Source organism: Gasterosteus aculeatus, chromosome 7, assembly GCF_964276395.1.
Source record: "Gasterosteus aculeatus chromosome 7, fGasAcu3.hap1.1, whole genome shotgun sequence".
Taxonomy (NCBI): Eukaryota; Metazoa; Chordata; class Actinopteri; order Perciformes; family Gasterosteidae; genus Gasterosteus; species Gasterosteus aculeatus.
Genome location: NC_135694.1, coordinates 29992491 through 30014429, shown reverse-complemented (window position 1 = coordinate 30014429; position 21939 = coordinate 29992491). Strand labels below are relative to the sequence as shown.

General features: G+C 42.6%; 2 protein-coding genes and 6 non-coding genes across 9 annotated transcripts; 2 read left to right on the top strand and 6 right to left on the bottom strand.

The window, feature by feature from the left end:
- Positions 1 to 1638: 1638 nt before the first annotated feature.
- st6gal1 (ST6 beta-galactosamide alpha-2,6-sialyltranferase 1) lies at positions 1639 to 12417 on the bottom strand. Of its 2 annotated transcripts, XM_040179589.2 has the most exons (9): positions 12143 to 12417; positions 11217 to 11307; positions 6882 to 7088; positions 5898 to 6266; positions 5447 to 5711; positions 5167 to 5264; positions 4986 to 5087; positions 4598 to 4772; positions 1639 to 3606 (listed from the first exon to the last, which is right to left on the bottom strand). In XM_040179589.2, exons 2-9 carry the CDS (start codon positions 11226 to 11228, stop codon positions 3335 to 3337), a joined length of 1500 nt encoding a protein of 499 aa, XP_040035523.1. In that variant the 5' UTR covers positions 11229 to 11307; positions 12143 to 12417; the 3' UTR covers positions 1639 to 3334.
- Positions 12418 to 13268: 851 nt separating this feature from the next.
- Positions 13269 to 13340, bottom strand: trnae-cuc (transfer RNA glutamic acid (anticodon CUC)). Its single transcript has one exon. It is a non-coding gene; the product is annotated as a tRNA-Glu (tRNA).
- Positions 13341 to 13696: 356 nt separating this feature from the next.
- On the top strand, positions 13697 to 13768 carry trnaw-cca (transfer RNA tryptophan (anticodon CCA)). Its single transcript has one exon. It is a non-coding gene; the product is annotated as a tRNA-Trp (tRNA).
- A 331-nt stretch (positions 13769 to 14099) lies between these two features.
- On the bottom strand, positions 14100 to 19065 carry ncf1 (neutrophil cytosolic factor 1). Its single transcript, XM_040180615.2, has 11 exons — positions 18903 to 19065; positions 18714 to 18794; positions 18562 to 18637; positions 17148 to 17313; positions 16975 to 17033; positions 16727 to 16849; positions 16310 to 16417; positions 16113 to 16230; positions 15271 to 15384; positions 14992 to 15167; positions 14100 to 14621 (listed from the first exon to the last, which is right to left on the bottom strand). The coding sequence occupies exons 1-11, from the start codon at positions 18972 to 18974 to the stop codon at positions 14476 to 14478; spliced, it is 1239 nt and encodes a 412-aa protein (XP_040036549.1). The 5' UTR covers positions 18975 to 19065; the 3' UTR covers positions 14100 to 14475.
- Positions 19066 to 19972: 907 nt separating this feature from the next.
- On the top strand, positions 19973 to 20045 carry trnav-cac (transfer RNA valine (anticodon CAC)). The gene has a single exon. It is a non-coding gene; the product is annotated as a tRNA-Val (tRNA).
- An 811-nt stretch (positions 20046 to 20856) lies between these two features.
- trnav-aac (transfer RNA valine (anticodon AAC)) lies at positions 20857 to 20929 on the bottom strand. The gene has a single exon. It is a non-coding gene; the product is annotated as a tRNA-Val (tRNA).
- Positions 20930 to 21199: 270 nt separating this feature from the next.
- trnav-aac (transfer RNA valine (anticodon AAC)) lies at positions 21200 to 21272 on the bottom strand. The gene has a single exon. It is a non-coding gene; the product is annotated as a tRNA-Val (tRNA).
- A 565-nt stretch (positions 21273 to 21837) lies between these two features.
- On the bottom strand, positions 21838 to 21910 carry trnav-cac (transfer RNA valine (anticodon CAC)). The gene has a single exon. It is a non-coding gene; the product is annotated as a tRNA-Val (tRNA).
- Between the last annotated feature and the right edge of the window lie 29 nt (positions 21911 to 21939).

Sequence of the window (21939 nt, the reverse complement as noted above, 5' to 3'; positions counted from 1 at the left end):
AATTGCTGAAAATGAGAAATATATTTAAAAATACAGAAATAAGAATCTGAAATGATTTTTTTTAAACGGAAATGGGATGAATGAAATTTCTAGAATTCTAAAAATTAATACATAATAAACAATATTTTTCTAGTAAAACAATTAAACTGAAGTGATTATTAACATTACATTACATTACAGGTCATTTAGCAGACGCTTTTATCCAAAGCGACGTACATTACACTTTAAACCCATGGCTTTTTCACATTTTTGCCCAGGGAGCAATTAGGGGTTAGGTGTCTTGCTCAGGGACACTTCGACATGGAACATGGGGCAGCCTGGAATCGAACCACCAACCTTGTGCTTCCCAGCACACCTTCTCTAACCCCTGCGCCACGACGACCCAATGTTTTCTTGTTTAACAAAACAAGCGCAGCCATTTCTGGCTTCAGTCCTGCTTTTTAAGGTAAAACACAACTGCCGGAAAATGCTGCCTCCAAATTCTGTTTCAATATTTGGGCCATTGTGATAAACCAACCAGACCACTGGATTGACCTGTTCCTAGGCTTAGGATAATTTCATCGTTGATCTTTATATAGGATACCAATATAATCTAAACAACCTATTTCCTGTTTCTTAATGTTTTCTGTCAAAGTAAGATTCACACAAAACAACGCTGCCTATCTTCTTTTGTTGACAGTTTTATGTGCTTTTGTTCAATGTGAGCAATCAGTGCTTTGAAAAAAATGCAGGTTTAATACAAAGGGGAAAATAAAATGAGAGATGTCCTGATACCATTTGAGTCTTCTCAAGGCCTGAACTATATCTCTACCAAAAATGAGTGCCGATCCGATTCAGTCTGTTAATGACAATGAAAAATTAAATATGTCATAATTTACTATTTCATATGAAAACATTTTCAAACAACTGCATTTATTCAAGTTTCTTGCCAAAAACTAAAAATGGCAAGATTACATTAGAAAACCTAACAATTTGCCTTTACCCATTACCCATTTTCTCTGAGAGTAGCTTGAACGCATGATTGAACTTAATTAGCCGATTAATAACATGGATGTCAGATCGTCATGGTATCGGAACAACTCTTAATGTACAATGCTTTAACTTCTCCAGAATCATACCATTCTACAATTAAATACAATTTACTAAAACAGTTTGACGTGGTCAACCTTGGACTGTTAAGGGAGTTAATAATCCATCAGTAACTACTAGTTCATCCAGATTATATTTAGAAACAGTAAAATCTCATACAAATACTATCCAATTCCTAAGGAACTCATTATTATTGTTTGCATGCTAATGAGCTGGCTCACACGTGATGATGCTAATAACAATATGCACGTTTTACATCACGCTTGTTGAAGAAAAAGCATTTGGATAAAAGCAGACTCTGTGCCATGCGGATCATTTCTCTGTTCATCAGAGATGCGTGTGAGTGGTATTCCTGTTGCTGCACATGCTTTGGTAATAATAGAATAAAAGTCACAATACACTCAAGGCCGATCTCCACTGTAATACTGAAAAATACAAGTGTGAGCGAGTAGAGTTTTTGCAAAACACAAGGAGAAATCAATTTTATTTTGTCCTTAATGTATGTCTATTGCACTCCTGTCCTCTGAAAGTAAACAGGCAAGAATACTATTTAATGTTTTAGACTATCTTTAATATATATGTGGTCTGTTGCAGTTAAGCTTTACAATATGAGCGTTATCCTCACTTAGGTAAAAAGTTTTCATCCAGAGGGAAAAAACATGAAATTGCCCCAACTATTTTAAACCTCATCCAAGAGCATTGGTTCATTGAAGCAGCAGTCCAGCACATGATCCCCCAAGAAATAAGTTAAATATTTGTAACGATGAAGCAAACAAGGTACAATGTGTCAACCAGAAGGACAGTTGTAGAACGCCGACACGGCCACGCTCGACTCACTACGTCAATGAAAGTAAAAACAACTTGGTGTATCTCCTACGAGATCGGGACCCTATCCAAATGTAAGGGCTTCGTCCTTTTCTTGCGCAGCAAGTTTCATAAAAATCATACCAGCAGTTTTAACGTGAACTCCATGGCGGCGAGCGTCTCTTTTACCTTTGGAGAGAGCCAGCTAGCTCTGTCCACCCACTTCCAGTTGTCATGCTAAGCTAAGTTAAGTTTTCCTGTGGCTACAGTAAGTATGTTATTCAGTATAGGGATGTAAAAGTGGTGTAATTATTAAAAAACTTGAATGCAGCCAGATGACAATGTATTTATACATTAAATGTGCCAAATATTAAATAAAATTTCCCACTATGAAATAAATTCTAAGTTAGCAGCTACGTTAGCAAGTATGTAAATATGTATCTTTGTAGAAATAAAACTAGCTATGCTTCACATTAAAGACCGTTCTTCAGTGTTACTTTTTAATATGTACACGTATGAATGATAAAAAAGACTAATAGGTTGTTACAGGTTTGACAACGTGGGTACAAGTTTTTTTTTTAGCTAGATTGTTGGCTCTTTGAATGGATCAGAGTCCTCCGCATGCAGCATTTATCCTCAATAAAGAATATTCCTTTGCCCCTCAGACTGTTTCTTTGTTTTTTCACCATTCAGAGTTTGAAAGAAATGTCTGCCCCCACACAGGAACATCTATTAAAAAAAGGAATATGGCTACATCACTTCTTATGTATTGTGTTTTATTTGTATTGGGCCGCGTCTAAAATGTTTGTGGAGAAGTGAGATGTAGATGCATTTATTTAAAAAGTCAACCAGCTTAACGTGGGAGTTCTTACTGTGACTCAGTCTGAGAACAAATACAATCACATTTGAGGGAAACGACTGACATGCAGCCAACACATCCTGGAGAGTTTTTCACAGCCCTGAAAATAGAGCTGTAAAATATTTCTCAAACTAAAATCACACAAGAAGTGTAAAAACAAAGCAGGTGTATTTCCCGTGCTATTTGATTGTACATTGTTATGGAAAATTATGTAATAGCTTAATTTACCATAAGTGTCGACAGCAGATTTCAGTCTAAAATCTATCTTTAAAAAATCTGTTTTCTTAAAAACAAATATGATTGTTAAAACTTTAAAAAACAGCGCAATGGTTCATTTCTAAGGGTTGGTTTTAGTGATGACTGTGGAATGTACCTATGGGTATAGTGTCGGTGTGTACAACCTATAGTGACAACATTTAATATTTATATTGAGTGGCAAAGCGTTCCTCTTGTTCCGGCAGTGTGAATAAAGCGTTCATGCTTCTGTCTTCTTATCTACGTGTCTTCATGCAGGTTTCTGCTTTGCAGTGTGTGTGAGGGGGTGGAGGGGGTTTGTGCGTTTATGTGCTACACTGCCTCCAGTCAGCGGCTGGTTGAACCTCCAGCGGCCTCGGTGCAGTTCATCTTTCCAAACCCAGGCAGCGTGACGCGTCCATGGGTGTAGATGTCGCGGTCAGGCCCCCGGTTCATCCGCTTGACCAGGTTCTTCTCGTACAGCAGAGGGTGGTAGGCGCCGAGCGTGCAGGCAGCGTCGTGGAAGCGCTGGTAGTAATGACAGAGCTCCGTCTTCCTGCGGGACGGCAGGAACTCATAGACGTGCACCACCTCGCACAGCGACATCATCAAAACGGTTCCTGAGCCGGACACAAGGGAGAGGAGATCAAGTTTAACGATATTGGTGTAAAACTTTTATTTCCACACCATTTTTTTCTGTGCATCGTGTCTTTTTGTTGTCTTTCTGATGCCGCTTTCTCCCTGTCTCTCTTTCTCTCTCTGCGCTAGTCCTCTTGTACCCTGAGCCGCTCCGGGGGTGTGTGGTCCGAAACCAACGCATGTTGCGTTGCTTTTTGTTAACCGTCTAAAGGCTGGCGCATTCGTCTGCGTCTTTACGCACCATCGTGTCAAACCACTCGTTTCAATTCATGGTTCTAAAAGTCTTGCGTGTGTTGCAGAGCAATTCACCGCCAGAACAACAGGTGGAGTAACGTGTTTTGTTGAAGACGACCTAGAGAGTCACGTCTTTGTGTGGGGAAGTTGTTTGTTTGTTTTATTTATTTATTTATCATAGACTTTATTGCCCCGTGCATTTGTCCCGTATTTTCCTCCCCAACTTTGTGCACCTCAAACTGGCGTTTGCGAAGATCTCCCTCATAAATCAGAGGCCATCCGCGCGTACTTATAGTCCGCCAATGACTGCTTGTAGAAGTGGTAATATTTACGCATTTCTTCCAACAAAAGCTCTTCAATCTGATTCATTCTCTTCTTCGTTTCAATAATGGCGGTATTGTGCTATGAACATGGAAATGTGAGACTCCGTAAAGGATGTAGTTAGCAGACTAATCACAGCCTGTTGCGCTGCAACAAAAAAAAATGGGTCGACGCACGCAAGGTGGTGTGAAAAGGCACACAAGAGACACGCCAGGGGCTCTTGCATCTGCGTGTTCTTGCGTCGCTCTGAAAACGCAGAAGCATAAACTAGGCTTCAGCTGTGTGTCAGCATTGGAGATGAAGGCGCGCCACCCCAGGGTGCTCAACTGTGTTCTTTTTTTTTTAACAGTCCTCTACTGCATTCCTTTACTGTTGTCTTCCAATGTGTTCTAATGATAGTGTTGATGTTTTTAATACCAAGCAGGCCGGAGGAGGGCGGGTTCTTCTGGATGGGCTCGGCCATGTTGTCCTGTATTCGTTGCCAGACCTGCCACTCAAAGCGAGGGTGCAGGATGTAGAAGGGCTGCATAGGATGAAGCTTCCGGTATCTCTGGTACTGAGTGAAGATGGGGTAGTCTGTCCTGTTGTACCACTGTAGAGGGGGACACATAGGTCTACGGCTGAGAGGAGGTTTTCAAACTGTGACGCATGTTCAAAAACTAAAGGGCGAAGTGAGGCAAAAGATCCCGCTGAGCTAAATTTAAAAAATCTAACTTCTCCTTGGGGTTAAACGATGTTTGTCATCCTTAAAGGTCGCTCAGTAATACTGATGAAAGGTTAGAACATTCTAGCTTGTAAACGTCACCTGGGTGAGATCGGCGGAGAAGGGGGCGGGGTCCCAGGCCACCAGAACACCTGAGCTGTACAGAGAGCTGGACAGGAAACGATGGTCATCTGACGCCATCACCTAAGAGTTAAGTAAAATATGAAGAGCGAGTTGAAGAGCGAACCCAACGCTGTGACCTTTAGCAGGTCAGTGTGTTCACCTGGGAGTTGATGAGGCGGATGGTGGTTTTAGAACCGACATCTTTTTCGTAGCCGGTCGTCGGCGCGGCGTTGAAGCGCAGCACCGCGTCATGAGAGTCTGTAAATGAATAACGGTTAAGACGTGTTTTAAGAGAATTAGAAATGATTCGGAAGCTACAGGAGTCTAAAATCAAGAACCAAGAAACTGTCAAGCAGTTTCTACCCACGGGCCATCGGCTCCTCCACAGGACAACCCAAATTTCTAAGATGATCTGTAAAACGACAAATGAAATATCACACCTATCTCTTTGCCAAGGCCGGAGTTGCGTAGCGACCCTGCAGACGACACCACGGCACAACTCCTGTAGGGCCCGAGGTCGGAGGTCAGGGTGTTCGGGGGCAGCTGGACTGCCCAGGACAGCGACGAGAAGGGCTCGAGGTCATTGGTCAAAGTTGTGACCTTTACCTTGTCCCTCAGCTGGCAGAGAAGCTTTGGACCGCTCAGCTTGGGCCTGCTGGACACTCCGCCAGGACCCGAGAACTCCACTCCGTACTTATTCATCGCCTGACAGAAAAGTAGAACTGTAACTATCAACATATTGAGTGAGACTAAATCTATACTTTGGTTCCTGTTATTATTATTATTTGTGAATGATGTTGTTGATCATTTTATTGATACTCAATACTAGCTAATACTAGCATGCTCTTAAACCGTGCACAACAATATTTAGAATAATCATAATTCAGTCACCTGATAGTTCTGCACCACCTTCCTCAGCCTGCTTCCCAGCATGCTACTGGACATCTCGTCATCCCACACCTCTCCCAAAAGCCCGTGAGGCCCGAAGAACTCTGCTTCCCCCACTCTGCCGCTGAGCTCCCCCCTCCGCCGGCCCCCAAACAGGGTCTCCAGCGCCCGCGTGAAGGGGCGCGGCAGCAGCCGGGCGAAAAACCCAGGTGGGTCTCGCTCCTTCAGCTTCCGCTTTGCCGGCGAGTCCACGGCGTCGCGGGTTTGGTTTGGAGAGGAGAGGACCGGGATTGGACGCTGAGGGTCGCCGGGGACGACGCCCGGGAGCTTCTGAGGGTCGATGTACATGGGCTTGGCTCCCCCTCGCAGCACCTGTGTCAGAAGGACGGTAAGTTCATGCGCTGTAGGTCAAACACAAAGATCCCGTGTTCATCAAACACCCCAGTTAACAGAATCACTCTTAACCAGAGACATTTATTCAAATTGGACTTCTGACTTTTGTTACCATCATTTTCTCACAAATTTGCCAAACTCAGGAAGTCACTCCGACATGTGTTAATGTTCAGATGAGTTCCGTTAGCAAAAGGACAAATGTTTTTGCAACCCTTGATGGCGCTAAGCTTTGAAAACATCATTTTGACCAAAAAACTGAAACATCCCCCGAAACCAGGGAAACGTGGCACAAACTAGTTAATCAGTTTTGGGAAGGAGACACAATGCAGTGATCACTCATCTCATATGTGTATGTTAGCCTGGTAATTGCAATAGCTGGGTTTGAATCAGTAGAGTGTGCATAACTTAAACAATATGTAGAAATTAAATAATTAGCTTAAATGGCAAGATTAGGACCTGAATCAATCAAAAATACCAACTACACTCTGGGTTTCATCTTACATGATTGGCCTGCTGGTTTCATGAATCCCATATCGTACTCTGCATTGCTCGTGTCATTCTTTTTCAAAACCGACGTGCAGCGCGGCGACAGACCTTGACGACGGAGTGTGCACGAGGCTGAGCCCGGGTTCGCGCCCGGACCCCAAAGATGGCGTCGGTGACGGGCACGCTGTTTTCGGCGCAGATGGCGTAGAGCAGAGCCATGGAGATGCAGAAGAAGGCCATGCAGAGGACTCCGCGGCGAGCCCGACGCCTCAGGCGCCACAGCAGGCTGACTCTGTCCATCGCCGCCCCGGGGATCTGCAGAGGACGCTGGGTGAGTCTTTACAAACACAAACCGTGTGTTTGACCTGGGCTAACGTTTTCCCATTACTGATATTATATTATTATATATATATATATATATATATATATATATATACTGAGTTAGGATTATCTGTTCTTAGTTGTGTTCTTTACTTGCATATTTATACTAATTAATATAGACTATGTGTATATTAATGAATAAATATATCTGAATTGACCAATGACTACCTAAATAATGAAGAGAAATAAATAACGTTCAAGTAATTTACCAATTGGATTAAATATTCATGTTTGAATCCGGTTTTCACATTTCATGTGAAGCTTTGGGCCCCCACGTAGATCTGACGCTGAATTTGATCTATTTATTGATGGATTAATAACAAATTATTGTTAGGATTTACTCTCATTTCTTGTTTGAATGTCATAATAAAATGCATGGTAATTTATTTTAGAAATTCAATCATTATTTTGAAATGACATTAGATATTAAGATGGTCATCATTAATCTTGTTGTTTTCTTATTTTATGCTTGTGTGTTTTATATATATGTCAATATTTCTATTTGTTATTTTATTTTGTTTATTCATTATTATATGAATCCCTTTTAGTGCATAATTAGATATCATTGGAATAAAATGATTTATAATAATTCCAGTCACACTTGCTGTCCTCTTGTTTTCTCTGTATTACCACTAGATGTGAGGGATAAAATATTTTTTTGTAATTGGAAACAAACCTTTTGATATGACCTACTTCCCAAAAACACAAAATGGAATATTATAATTGAGTCTTTGTATTTGAACACAAAGAAGCATAAGGACACGGGATCATGCCATCGATGCCTCAGGCAATGAGTGAAATGAGGGGGAAATAGCAGAGAGGAGGAGGAAGGTTCATTAAAAGGTTGAAACAAAGGAAAGAGACCTGGACAGAATGGGCGTCCCATTACCGGAGGGCTTTGCCCTTTTATCCCACAAGACTTCTACAGCCGTCACATTTAATGGAATTAAATCAGTCTGGCAAAAGGTGAAATAACATTGAATGACAACTTAGAAACAACAATAATGTGAACGAGAAGAAGAAAGAGAAAATCTGTTATTCGTGGGACACGGTCATGAGATTAAAATCATCACACCGCATGTTAGTACAGCTAATACCTTGTATTATCACGGGTACCTCAGATTGGCATGCACTGTAAATATGTGTATACCATATGGTACAAACCCAGACTAGTTTTCCCTGTTGCCAAATGTCAATAATTGACATCAGACCCATTTTGCTGCAATAGAGAACAGAGAACTTACAAAATCAATATGTCCCTGCTTTGTTATGTCTAAACATCCAGCAGCTGGTCCGATTTCAGCCAGCGCCGCATGAAGAACGGCACGACAGCAGTTTGATCGCAACACCTGGTATAAACAAATCCCTATTTTGTATCCGAACGTGTCTCTTCTCTTTGGAGGACAAACTATAAGTGTGTCACATTTTCTCATCAGCTTCATTTGATTTGGACCAGAGACGTTAAATCAATTAATCTAGACCCGCGGGGAACGACTCTTTCCACTCTCGATTGATTTATAATAAAAGTCTGAACATTTTGAAAAGAAATTTCATATATTTTGGTGTATTGTCAGATAAAATAAGACAAATAAAAGCGGACAACGGTCACAACTTTTTTTTTTCAAGCTCATCCATTTAAAAATATTCTCACCTTTTTTTAGAAACAGGCGCGGAAAAATGCACGGCTCGTCAATGTCACACTGTACCATAGCAACCAATAAAATCGGACTCTGCTACTACTTGTGAGAGGTCAGGACTTCGACTCAGGTGCAGAGCAATAAGGCAACGAAAAACTTCTTTCCAGGTTTGGAACCTTTTACTTGCAGAATAAATGAATGCGATGCAAAAGGGCAGCACAGGCAACAGGCGGACTCCACACGCTCTTGTAGAAACAAAAAAAGGAAAAGGGCCTGGCACTGAAGTAAAAACCAGGAATACCTGACTACAAACATGCAACTCGCGGAGGGACAAAAGATAACCTGACACGGACAAGTGGGGGGGGGGGGGGTGGGGGGGCTTACATAAAAGTGGAGGTAATTGCAAACTAAACTCTGCTGTGGGGAGAAACTAAATACAGGAATTTCAGTGGTTACAAAAATAAAAACAGGAAGTTAATCTTCACCGTCTCTGCGAGTCGCCAGACTACTGTTCCCCTGGCGTCCTGTTATATTATAACACCATCAGTCGTGTTTATTTTGTCCAGCAAAACTAGAGAAGGATAAAAAAAATTCTCACAATAGTGAAACGTGTGACAGCCATAACTTAGCAAATCAACGTCTTCAAACAAAAAAATCGACAGCTTCAACAGATCTGTTCAGGAAGTTATTTTAAGGATTTAGAAATGGATCTGTTGGAGTTTATTATCTTTTTACGTTGTTATCATTGTGTAAACTGCTTTCGCCTCGAATCGGCACACCCAGTTTGGTGTGAAACGCCTTTTGCTATCGCTGCTGTACTGCTGCTGATTTATGATACTTGCATAGTTCACTCCCTCAATAAAAGGAGGCTGCATGGGGAAGTCTGGTCGGAGTTGGCTGTGATCGAGTGAAGAGTCTAGTACTCCCCTTGCAGCAAGTAAAACCTGAAGTCGACTCAGTGTCTTTGTTTCTCGTGCTGTGAATCATTCTCTGGTATAATCAGCAGGTTTGTTACTACGACCCAACAAAGTCCAGTTCAGACTCAAAGGACCCGTCTGCATCCTCTGACTCATTAACAACCCAATTTGATCGTGATGCTGAACATCTGTCATCTGGTCCTGTCGGTCAGTCACAGATCAACGTGTCAACGTGTTTTAAAATTGTCGATGAGAGCAGGGGATGTAAAACCGGACGGATAAACAACCAGCCGGGCAGATTCTGCCGATCGGTCTCTGGCCGAGACGCAAACTGTTATTAGTGGATTCTTTTTTTTTTTAATCCATTAGAGCAGCTTTGAATCAATAGCGACTCGTTGGAGGTGGAAGCTGCCCACGCGGCGGCGGACGGGTTTGACGCCTGACGAATTGAAACAACACGGCTTCGGACAGATGGTGCAGTCACCCGATATCTGCTTAAAGAAGTAGCCCTAAAACCACATGCACACAACCACACGCACACAAGACCACACAAGCAGCCAGAGGTGTGCATGATGGACGGGTTTATGGAGCCATAAACTACTGAAGATTAATGGAACGAGTGCGTTGCTGCAGTGCGTGTGTGCGTGTCTTAATCTGGCCTGGCAGTGTGAGAGGGAGTTAGATTGTTGCGTGTCTGTAAACACGTGTGCGCCGGCAAAGCTCTGAATCAAAACCACAGAGACGGTCGATTGGTTGACTGCTGTCGGCTGCAGGATGACATTTATGCTTTTGGCCCACTAGAGCGCCGGATCCAGCTGCACATCTCGCTCTCTTCTTTTAAACCAGAACATAAAAAGGGGAAGTTGAAGTAAGTTTCGAAGAACAATTATCACAGTAAAACAAAACAGAATCCACCCGTCCTGCTCTGGGTCCAATGCATGTTAACGGAAAAAATAATAACGTAAATATAACGTGAAGCAGAGATTAAGGTAGTCTGTTGGAGGTGCGGGACAGAGGGGCAGATGAGTGCAGTTAATCTGAGAGATTAGAGTCAAGGCTCTACTGTGGCCGCCTGCACATCTCATTCATAAAAACGCTTCAAAACGCTAAAGCGGAGGAAATGTTTTTGTTTTACACACTGGACTTGAACGGTCAAAGCATTTCCATTCATTCCGTGGTATGTTTTACATCACTACATCTCAGGTAGACGTTTTTTTTCACTACCGCTGACTGAATCATTTGTACTATTTAGAGATACGGCGTTCTCACTAGAATACGCCGCATAGATGAAGATTTTATAAAGGAGATAACGTGCAACAGATGCATTGATGCAGCAGGAACATCAGGTAGGACAGTAAACATTTTACTGATTAATACTTTTAACTACATTGATCCACGCCAGTGATGCCAATGCAGCGGTGTCCTGTGTAGTGGAGTATCTTAAAGGTGCTGTATTGGTACTGTGGTGCAGCAGTGGGTGTGCATGCTTCACCCTGCGGGGACGTTACCTTGTAGCCCATGGCGAGGGCGGCACAACGCGCTGAGGTGTTGTTGATGCTCAGAGAGGGACTGATGCCTTCAGGTTCCCCCTCATCGCCTCTGGACACAATTACAAGTTCATATATAAACAGTCAGCTTCCTGCTCCACTTGGAACCTTTCCCCTCTTTAACTTAACAATAAAAGTCACTTATCACGTTTTTTGAGACATGAGAAAATTATAATTTGAGGTATTTGTACTTTACTTGAGTTGCTTTTTTTCATGCTACTTTATTTGTGTGATTCATGCTTCAGGTTATAGTTCATCTTTAATGATCTATGCTTTTGCAAAAACAATAGTCTCATGCTTAAAATTCTTACTTTGACACAAAACCTTCTTACTCCAAACTTCTCATTTTAGCTGCAAAACAAAGTCTGGTTGGAACATTTACTTTAAGAAATGAAATGTGTACGTTTTCTCTAACTCTCTTCACTCACTCATCCCAAAGATCTTTTACCGACAGAATCACACTCATTTCACTAATATCAGCCTTTTAGTTCCATCTGGTTTCATCGCCATTGACCTTCAGCTTCTGTCACTTTCGTGATTGTAGCTATACAATTGTTGCCATCATTTTCAACGAAATGATGCAGTAAACACATCTTAACCGTAATAAACCCTCATCACCACCCGAATCCTCCTTTTTCTTTAATCTATCCCACAAAGGGGGAGTTAAGAGTGGAACATAACACTACACAAAATTCTGTATTTTATAAATGAAACAAACCACTATATTAAAGGCAGGCCATCATCAGAAATCAGGCCGCAACCGGATCATTAGCCCACGCGGAGATCGATCGACTGATGGATCAATTGATACGGAGATGGATCTCTCTATGCGTCGCCGTCCCGTCTGCGTTTAGCTCATCTTCGGTGTGACGCCGATGCTCGCTGACCTGTCGCAAGTGATGCTGCTCACGCGCCGCCGTCCTCTGATTTATCTACCGCTCCGTTCCCCCGCAGCTTGTTGTTGATGTTGTTGTTCCCGCCGCCATGTTCCCGGTGAGTACCGCGCGTCGCGGAGCCGCCGCCGCCGCCGTCGCCGCCGCTGTCCGTCCGGTGTGTCCGAGGCCGCTCTCGGTTGTCGGATGGCATTTGGAGAAGTGCGGACCCGAGCGCCGCGAGTCTCCTCTCGCCTCTCCTCCACCGCACCGAGAGTCAAGTTAGCGACAGGAAGAGGAAAGCGTCTCCGTCCCGGGTTTCAGAATAAGAGCGCTAGCGGGCGTGCGATGGTTTCTTATGTAATGGCATGAAATATAATGTTAAATTGCGTAGGACTACTACGTTATTTGTTACTGTAATGTACAATATCATGTGAAAACTAATGGCTATATTGGATTTTAAGTAGATTCTCCTTTTCCAGACTTCGAAGCATGAACGAAACATAAGTAAGCATAATAGTGGGTCAGTAAAATATTGGATCTGCAAAATGATGGCTTTTACTAAGTTATGTTATAATTTGAATGCAGTAATTTAACAAAACACTTACTGTAGTAATGATACTTTTATTCAAATAAAACCTTGGCTAATCCATATTTTTGTTACATATAATGACGTAGTGGTTTTATAAATTTTATTTTGAAGGCATAGGAAGATCGCATGATGTCCTGTTTGACTGAATTCTGTTAAAACTGACGAATTTATCTGCAGCAGCCAAGACACGTACCTCCTCTGCAGAGGAGGCAAGATGAAGAAACACAGTGGAGTCAACTCGCCATTCTGTCCTTTGTCCTGTATCAATGAATGATCATTGACCTCCTTCACCATTATACGATGAGCATATTGCTGCAGCACTGCTTGTGTTTAAACAAGCTGCAGGCGGGATTATGTCTTCATAACCGTTTTTTAAACTATTGTCCACCTCACTTTAATTTTGCTATTACGATACTTGTTTACTCAACATTTCATCTCGTTGTACAGTTTTTTTACAATTGTGTTAATTGCCCGGTAGAAAATATTGACTGACTCCGTATTTAACCGTCATTGCTGTCTTTGTAGGATGGTAAAACAACAAAAAAACAGTTCCCTGACCGGGAATCGAACCCGGGCCGCGGCGGTGAGAGCGCCGAATCCTAACCACTAGACCACCAGGGACAGCTGTTGTTGTTGTACTACACTACTGTACTAATAGCACAACGTCGTGACTTGGTTATTTTTACGTGATATGTCCACATTAGACTTTTCGGCTTCAACTATTTGCCTTGTTTCATCGTCGGTTATTGTAGCTAAAAGTTAAGTTGGCTGGCTGGTCAATTTCTTCCGTATACAACACCGCAATGCTTCACGTTATCGACGTCTAAGAAGAAAAGTTACAGGTAACGTTTAATTAACATGCCTTCTCCTAGCTGACTAAGGTAGCAAAATCTCTCTAGCATGGAAATACAATTAATGACAAAATGTGTCGTCCGTATTATACTTGATATACTCTGGACTGTGGTTGTGGTATGAAGGACCTCGTGGCGCAACGGTAGCGCGTCTGACTCCAGATCAGAAGGTTGCGTGTTCAAATCACGTCGGGGTCAAATATTTTCGTTGTTTGTGTTTATTTTTTCCAGATCCTTGGAGTTCATCCGAAGATCCGCATAAATCATATTGGGCATGGCGGCGGATGGTTGTAACATTCATTTTATAGAAGGAGTAATACCACGTTTATTAAGCCCATTTCTTCAAGCACGTTTCTTAAGTGTTTACTTCCTTGGTACTTTTTACTACGTCTTGTATTTAGACTGTGACAACATGTATCCTAGACACCTTCACCCTAATTTGTGCTGCAGGTATTGGAGGTTTTTTATAGACCTAAATTGTCTGTAACTTTCTCCCCGCTTGTGTGCAGAGAAGAATTTGAGAAAAGAGTGTAGGTATGAATTTTGTTTTTATTACATATTTATTAAGCAAATAAATATCTTCCATGCTCTGAAACATATATATTAAGGCTAAATCTAAATCTCTAAGCCACTCATTTACTAAATAAAACCCTCATAAATTAATGAGAAATACAATTTATTATACAATAAGTTCAGCATTGACGAGAATAAAACCTGAATATGAAAGAAAAACCTTTATTCTCCAATATTATGAAGTCAAACACTGGCAAGAATAAACTCTCGTAAAACAAATTTATGACAAAAAAGTAATCAAGAAAAAATGAACTCCCATGTTCGTCGTGACCTCATCGATCTGGTTAAATTGGTTTAATTGTTTTCTTGGTTTGATTGCAGTGGACCCCCGGCTAGCTGCTGGACCCGCGGGTGCTGACTCTCTTGCAAGTGTTGTCGCTGCAGCGCTGCAGGATGAGCTCGGGACTCGGCCGGGCGGGGACAACCGGAACCTCCTTCCCCGTCTCACTCTCCGAGCCGGACGTCTCGGGAATGTTGTCTGTCGGTCGCAAATCACACCGCCGTTAGCTGTGGTTTCTGTTTGGATGTTTCCTGAACACCTCCTACCATTTGTCTAATCCTTAACTATACACGCATATGTTATATTATACATACAGGTAGATATTGTTGTCATAAGCTCTATCACAGCTGTGTTCAATATTGTACTATCTTATCTAAGCTGCTACCGGTCTTAACAAATAGGTCAACATCATCTGCAGACTGCACTTTTTTTTATTTCAGTACTCCTCCATCTTTCTCAAGGTTCAAAGTTTTCGGGCGGGAGTTTGTTAAAAGCTTCAACCGGACTTAAGTGATTGTGAGAAACTTGAGATGCATTGTCCCCCCCTCTCGACGCGTGTTTTCGTTACCCTGGTTCTTCCTCTCCCTCATCGGCGACTTGGCGGCGCTCCTGGGGCCCCCGCTGGGCTCGGCCGGGCGGCCTGCTCTCTGCTGCAGGTAGCGGCGGCTGTTCCTGCGGTAGGAGTCCTGGCTGAGCCGCTGGCGAGACTTGTTGTGGATGCTCTTTGCGTTTCGGATGGTGGACCTGAGACCCGGAGGAGGACATGCAGTTGTAAAGGCGCATCGCTCATTCAACTCTGAATGTTTTGGTTCCATGAAACGATCACGCTGAGCAGTCTGCGGCGTACCTGCGAGGCGGTAGCTTCTGTCCCTGCGGCTTGGTCCTGTCTGCGTCGTAAATCTCTCGCGTGCCGGCCTTGTGCAGGAACATGGAGGGGAAATGACCGGTCTCTTCTCCTTTCCTGTGAAAATGTCCACATTTACTAAGATTCAAAGATTTTTATTGTCAATTACACACGCCCTGTGTATTGAAATTCTTGTGCTCGCCTTTTCTGGAAAGCAGACCAATTTTAAAATAAAAATAAAAATACAATATTTACATAAATGTACAAGAAATAAAAATAAAAATAAGGCAGAAATGAGGTAAGGGGAAAAGTGCAAAACTGAGCAAAAAAAATTAAATAAAATGTTTGCAATATAAATGAACAGTACCGTAACAGTAAGTGAAATCCTAACAAGCTAAAGTGCAGTCGCAGCTGTGACTTTTAGAAGGTCTCAGAGGGGCAGTGGAGATGTTCAGAAGTGTGGTGGACAAACAGATATCTGGTAAAATCAGTTAAGGAGTACACTATATTTTTAATATTTTCCCCTCTTTAATTTATGTTGTCTTTAAAGACACAATACATGCAAACAGAAGCAGTCATTAGAGAACACAGCGGCTGCTGGTTTGTCGCTGCCTTCATCTGAGTTTGTTTATTGTTTAATTTTGGTGAATCGAAATTAACAAAAATCAAACTCTTCTTGTATTGAAGCTTTTCCTGTTTATTGAAAACATAACATGTAGAAAGCTTTTTATCGGTTGCCGAGTTAACAGGCGAACATGTTAACAGTGATATTTTATAAAGTGTTTCCTCACTGTGTGTGTGTGTGTGTGTGTGTGTGTGTGTGTGTGTGCGTGTGGGTGTCGTACCTGACGACCCACCAGCCGTCCAGCAGCTTGTGAATGACCGTGATGGTTTCACCGAGCTCCAGAGAGATCTCGTCCTCCTGCTCCGCCGTGTAGGCTCTGGCCGTGACGAAGCGCTCCCCTGCGGAGACACAGAGACGCCATCAGAAAAGGCCCACGCCGCGTTCCTCGATCAACGCACGACGGGCCCGCCGGCTTGCCTTCGTAGTTTGGCTCGTCTTCCTCGGCCTCCTCCGGCCCGTCCAGGGGCTCCAAGTAGGACGCAGGAATCCAGCCTCGCTTCGACTCGTACTGGCAGAACCACCAACCTGAGGGGCGACAGGAGGACCTCAGAACCTGGACTCGCCGATGGAAGACCGCCAGGAAACCGCGGGAATGTTTTTCACGTTACAGTTGCTGTGAGTGACTTTTATTCTGTGGGGATTCTGGCGGCCCCTGTGGACGAACGTGGTCACTGCAGCAGCGTCTGACTCCCAAAACGCGTGAACATTTCAGAGTTTAGTGACACGAGATGATTGATTCTTCGTCACATTGTTCCAAGTTAATAAGTCACATTTCCTCTGGTTGTTTGGAGTCGTTTGTGCGCGTTTCTCGTTTCAGAGCCGAACTCTTCTCACCGTTCTGGTTTTTCTCCACAATCTCCACCAGGTCTCCGGTCTGCAGGTTGATCTCGTGTTTGGATGTCTTCTCGAAGTCTGCGATCACTCTGTAGGTGTCTAATATGATGGGGCCGGAAATCACTGAAGAAGGTAAAAGAAAAACCACAACGTTGCTTTTCATCGCGTCAAATTTCCCAGGAAACAAAAAGTAAAACCGCAGCAAAACAGAAATATTTGCAGTGGAGCGGTTTTGGAATCATTCTCACCGGACACGTTTCCTCTGGCCAACTCGGTGGACACCACGAAGGTCTCGTTTTTTTTCAGCCTGAGGAGCAAGCGGCCCTTTATTTACTTGCACTTGCATGCCCAGTTAGACTCCATGGGGATGTAAACGTGTGGCCCTGTGAGTCTGTGTGTGTGTTTGTCTGTGTGCACTTACGCGTTTGGGGCCGCGGGGTTCTCGTCCTCGGGTCGGACGGCGAGGAAGTCGGCGAGGTGTCTGCTGCGGGAGATGTGAGGCGGCAGGTTGACGAGCGAGTGGCAGTACTCGGCCAGCGTGATCTGTCGGGTTTCTGGGGACTTCTCGCTGATCAGCCACCGCGGTGCTGAGGACGCAGACGCGGACCACGTGACTCGCCCGGGGGGGGGCGCCATTTTTCACACGCGCTCACGGGGAACATGTGCTCAATTTTCTTGGAAAATACATTAAAACCAAAAGTGTAGCGAGATGTCTGGAGTTCAAGATCGGGGGGGAAAAAGCAGTGTCACATCTTTGAGATCCTGAGATTTTACAAAAGTATTACAACTTGTTAACAGAGGAATATTAACATGTACATCAGATTTACAATCCTGTTTCGTTGTAAGAAGTACCAGGTGGAACTTTGAGATGTAGGGAGGTAGAAGTCGAACTACCTCAAAGTTGTAACCTGAGTTACAAAGTTACTTTCTGCTTTCAAGAAGCTCACGTTGTCACAGAATTTCCATGGCTGTTGCACCACGGTTGAGGTCTCGGCTTCTCGTTCTTTACGTTGCAACACGGTCCGTTTAGCAATCCGAATTTCACAGAGGGGAAGCGAGATCTTCATAAGAACTGGACCTGAACACCGGAACGGGAACAGAAACCCGCCCCGCTCACACCTGGCTGTCTTTAAAGAGGTCAAAGTGAGACGCTTTCCCTCTGGTTACAAAGTCAACTCTCCACTGGCACTTCTTCTGACGAAGAGAGTGGGATGAGAGGATGGACATCGACCTCGTGTCTGCGTGCGCATCACTGAGCCAACCAAGGGCTGCTTAGCTTAGCTTAGCATAGCATAGCTTAGCTTAGCTCAGCAGTTCAGTTGGTGAGTTTGTTTATGTTGCTGTGGAACTTTATTGAATCTCGATCTGTCCCTAAATGCTTTGCTACAGTCATGCTTGTTATCATTAGATAATAGATAAATAAATAACCACTTATTTCTGTTCATTCAAAGCTTCCTTCGTGGGCTACTTGCCTTGTTCCTCATTTTCAGTCTTTTTTTTGTTTTGTTTTTATCTGACTTTAACCGCTCATGGCTGCCGCCTCCTCCCCCCGGATTTTGACATCAGTGATTTCAGCTTTTTCGGTTGCTTCAACAAATAGCAGAAAAGAGAAGTGGATTCGGCCAAACGATAAAATAGCCTCTTACAAGAGGCTTTTACCAGAAAAAGAGCTTTGAAATGTCTTGTTTAGCTACTTTGCGTTTATATCAGTTATCTTTTAGTACTGGTTTCAAAAAATTAATTCATTCTATGACCTTTAGTTTTGAGTCTTCACAAAACAGTTTATATGGGCTTAAATTAAGCTTAAATATGCACAACGTAATTGTTCTTATTACCTGGTAACTTAGGGATGATTCTGTCCTTCTTTTCTATCTCGCCAGACTCAATGGGAAACATCTCCTTCAGTGATTTCTGCGACCAAAAACATTTTATTTTACTCAACATTCAGTCAGAAAAGCTTTTATTTTGTAGTACAGACGGAGCTCACGTGGAAGGTGTAGATCTCTGGATACGTCCTGTATATCACCTTCTCCGAGAGGTCGCTCCATTTCACCATCAGCATGTAGACCTGCGCACAGCACATCACACTTTAACACAACCAGCATCTTCTCTGCATTCTGAGGAGGATTCTCAGCCTCTCCAGCGGGATCCGCAGCGTGAATCTTCTGGATCTTACGTAGTGCTGACTCGGGTACGAACGCTTCTCGAAGCCCAACAGCTCCACGTGTCTGACGTAGTTCTCCTCCATGCTGAGGTGCAACTGAGATGAAGCACAACACACACCGGGCTTTTATACTCTGTGTGTGTGTGTGTGTGTGTGTGTGTGTGTGTGTGTGTGTGTGTGTGTGAGAGAGAGAAAAAGTCAGTTCCTCTTTACAAGTCAACGAAAGTCCTTTTAACTTCATCACGGAGAAAAAAAATAAGCAAATACTTTTTCTTCAACATCTGTTGTAAAGATGATGATGATGATGATGATGATCATAAGTACTGTACCGAAGCACAATTTTGAGGGTTGCTACTAAAGTATTCACATTTTGTGCAACTTCCTGCTTCTAATCCACTCCAGTAATGTTGTGCTGTTTACTACTACGTTTATGGTAAAGTTTCTTTACAGACGCAGATTATAAATATAAAAATTGTAACCCAAAAATCATAATGTAATAAATGATGTTGTATTCTAGATTATACATTATATTCTCTCCATGCTTCTTAACCATCACGTTAAGAATTTCCCCCACATTGTCCAGAGTGGGAATCCCCGAGTGGTGCCACAACACATCGGTTATTCCTGTTGCAACTGCTCTTTGTGTCATTCACCATCTTCACTTGTGGTCTTTCGGCTCAACTTGTGAACTTAGAATCAAGCAATGGGGAACGCACACACAGACACACACGCACACACACAATCCGTCATCAACAAACGTTCTCCTTTTATGGTATTGGGGAAATCGTACTAGTTTTTACTGTTAACTTTCACCTTGACAAGTGAAGAATGGGTTTGCCTAAAGGCCAGCTGCCCCTAATTCCTTCACAATATTGGCAATCAGGACATTTCAATAAACAACTTGAAAGTCTTTCTTTTGAGTCACAATGACATGTAGATTGAGAACCATTAATATTTACGACAATCAAAATGATTCGATTAACCTTAATAACATGAATAAAATGTAACCACAATAACCTTCCGTCCAGAATATTATCATAGTTTAGGTTTTATTCCTAAATCCGGGACGGACCTTGCATCAAGTTTCCGTAGTGTAGTGGTTATCACGTTCGCCTCACACGCGAAAGGTCCCCGGTTCGAAACCGGGCGGAAACACATCTTTTTTCTTGACGTAACCGATTTGTACACGTTAATAAATAAAATCCCTAAAATGTTTCTATTCATTCTCTATAGCAGCTCTGATCCACTACGGATGTAATATGTATTTGGCCTGTGAGCAGTTATTCATGTAAAGAGTATCTCTGGACACATCCAATAATATGTCCTCTTTGCCATGATAGACAAATGGTGCTCAGGTTTCGTTTATTTGTTTCTACGACCTGAAGATTCTTAATCACTAAGAGTTCAGCTTGATTTCTGTTTCTGCATCATTATTATAATCTACCAGAGATCAACAACAGGCTCAGGAACAGGAAGGAAGGTACATGCATCGTCATTCAGTCTATTCATTCAAACCAATTGGTCATTGTCATTGTGCTCATGTCCCTTATAAAACCATTAATTGATTCTTTGTGGGGATCCGTTCTCTGTTCGAGTTTTGGGCTTGACATTTAAAAAATACATTAAACATAATTTTGATTTAGTTCTTGAATTTATTTGAATAAAATATTAATTTGTTTTCTCTTATTTTTATTTAGATATAGCCTCACAGAGGGGAAATATTTTTCTCTAATTTCTCATTTTTTAATCATTTTTATAATGGAAAACAACATCAATAAAGGAAAGGTAATAACAGGACCAATATTTGGGATCCCAGATCTGAGCCTTGTTCTTTTCTTCTACTTCAGCTTAAACTCATCTTCATCTCTCCCATCACTTATAAGTTACTGATGGTCGCAGTTCAGAATTAAGAAAATGTTTTGATCATATTATATCATCAAAACAAGCTTCTCTAAAAAGAAAAGAGTGTTTCCGCCCGGTCTCGAACCGGGGACCTTTCGCGTGTTAGGCGAACGTGATAACCACTACACTACGGAAACTGTACCATGTAGGGAGAAGTTTAGATATTTAAATTATATCAGCTGCAACATTCGTCAATTTTTCAAATTAGATGGTGAAACAGGACCAATATTTAGAGCACAGATCTGAGCCTCATGTATTGCCTTCTTCTTCTACTTCACGTAGCTAAAACTCATCGTCATCTCTTTCGTCACCTAAACGTTCCGAATCTGATTGTCGCAGTTTAGGATCACGAAAATGTTTTGATCATATTACATCATCAAAATAAGCCGCTTTGAATAAAAAAAGAGTGTTTCCGCCCGGTCTCGAACCGGGGACCTTTCGCGTGTTAGGCGAACGTGATAACCACTACACTACGGAAACCTGCATCAATGAGAGAAACTTTTCTATTTAAGTGGTGTCATCTGTCGGTCTCGTTGTTATCTTGACGGTGGAACGCAGGTGAGAATCTGTGTTAGCTGAGCCATCTGTCAGTGCTCTCTCCTGGCTTGACTAACAAAGAAAGTCCGCAGAAGGTCTTGAATGAATAACCGGCCGGTAAATTCTCACAGCGCTGCGCTACTAGCGGCCAAAGATATATTACATCCGTAGTGGATCAGAGCTACCATAGAGAATGAATAGAACATTTTTTAGGTATTTTAGCTAAAGAATAACAAGAAGACTGGGGTTCAATTGCCCGACGGGAAGAATCTTTATTTTCTTTCTGATGTAGTTTTGCTTGTTTTCTCCAGATGATTCAGAATGCTGCAGCACGTCCATGCAGTGGCTTCTTGTTAAATCGAGAATATAATTTAAAATACTCCTTTGCACCTACAAGGCACAAGCTGGTGATGCACCGTCGTATCTTAAGGAGTTTAAAGTACATTTAACAACAATAATACTGTTGAATTAACGAATACAAATCCATGACGACAAAAAACACAAAATGTGTTTCCGCCCGGTTTCGAACCGGGGACCTTTCGCGTGTGAGGCGAACGTGATAACCACTACACTACGGAAACTCGGTGATAAGACGGCTCCAGTAACTCGT

What these genes read in the sequence shown, in the direction of transcription:
- st6gal1 (XM_040179589.2), bottom strand. An exon ending in CGGCCTTGGCAAAGAGATAG is followed by an intron (nt 5,265 to 5,446) that starts GTGTGATATTTC and finishes ATTCATTTACAG; the next exon opens with ACTCTCATGACGCGGTGCTG. An exon ending in TCTCCGCCGATCTCACCCAG is followed by an intron (nt 4,773 to 4,985) that starts GTGACGTTTACA and finishes CCCCCTCTACAG; the next exon opens with TGGTACAACAGGACAGACTA.
- ncf1 (XM_040180615.2), bottom strand. Translation starts at nt 18,974, where the DNA reads ATGGAGGAGAACTACGTCAGACACGTGGAGCTGTTGGGCTTCGAGAAG. An exon ending in TGTGGAGAAAAACCAGAACG is followed by an intron (nt 16,418 to 16,726) that starts GTGAGAAGAGTT and finishes GTCGCCCCTCAG; the next exon opens with GTTGGTGGTTCTGCCAGTAC. An exon ending in CAGAAGCTACCGCCTCGCAG is followed by an intron (nt 15,168 to 15,270) that starts GTACGCCGCAGA and finishes TCCGGGTCTCAG; the next exon opens with GTCCACCATCCGAAACGCAA.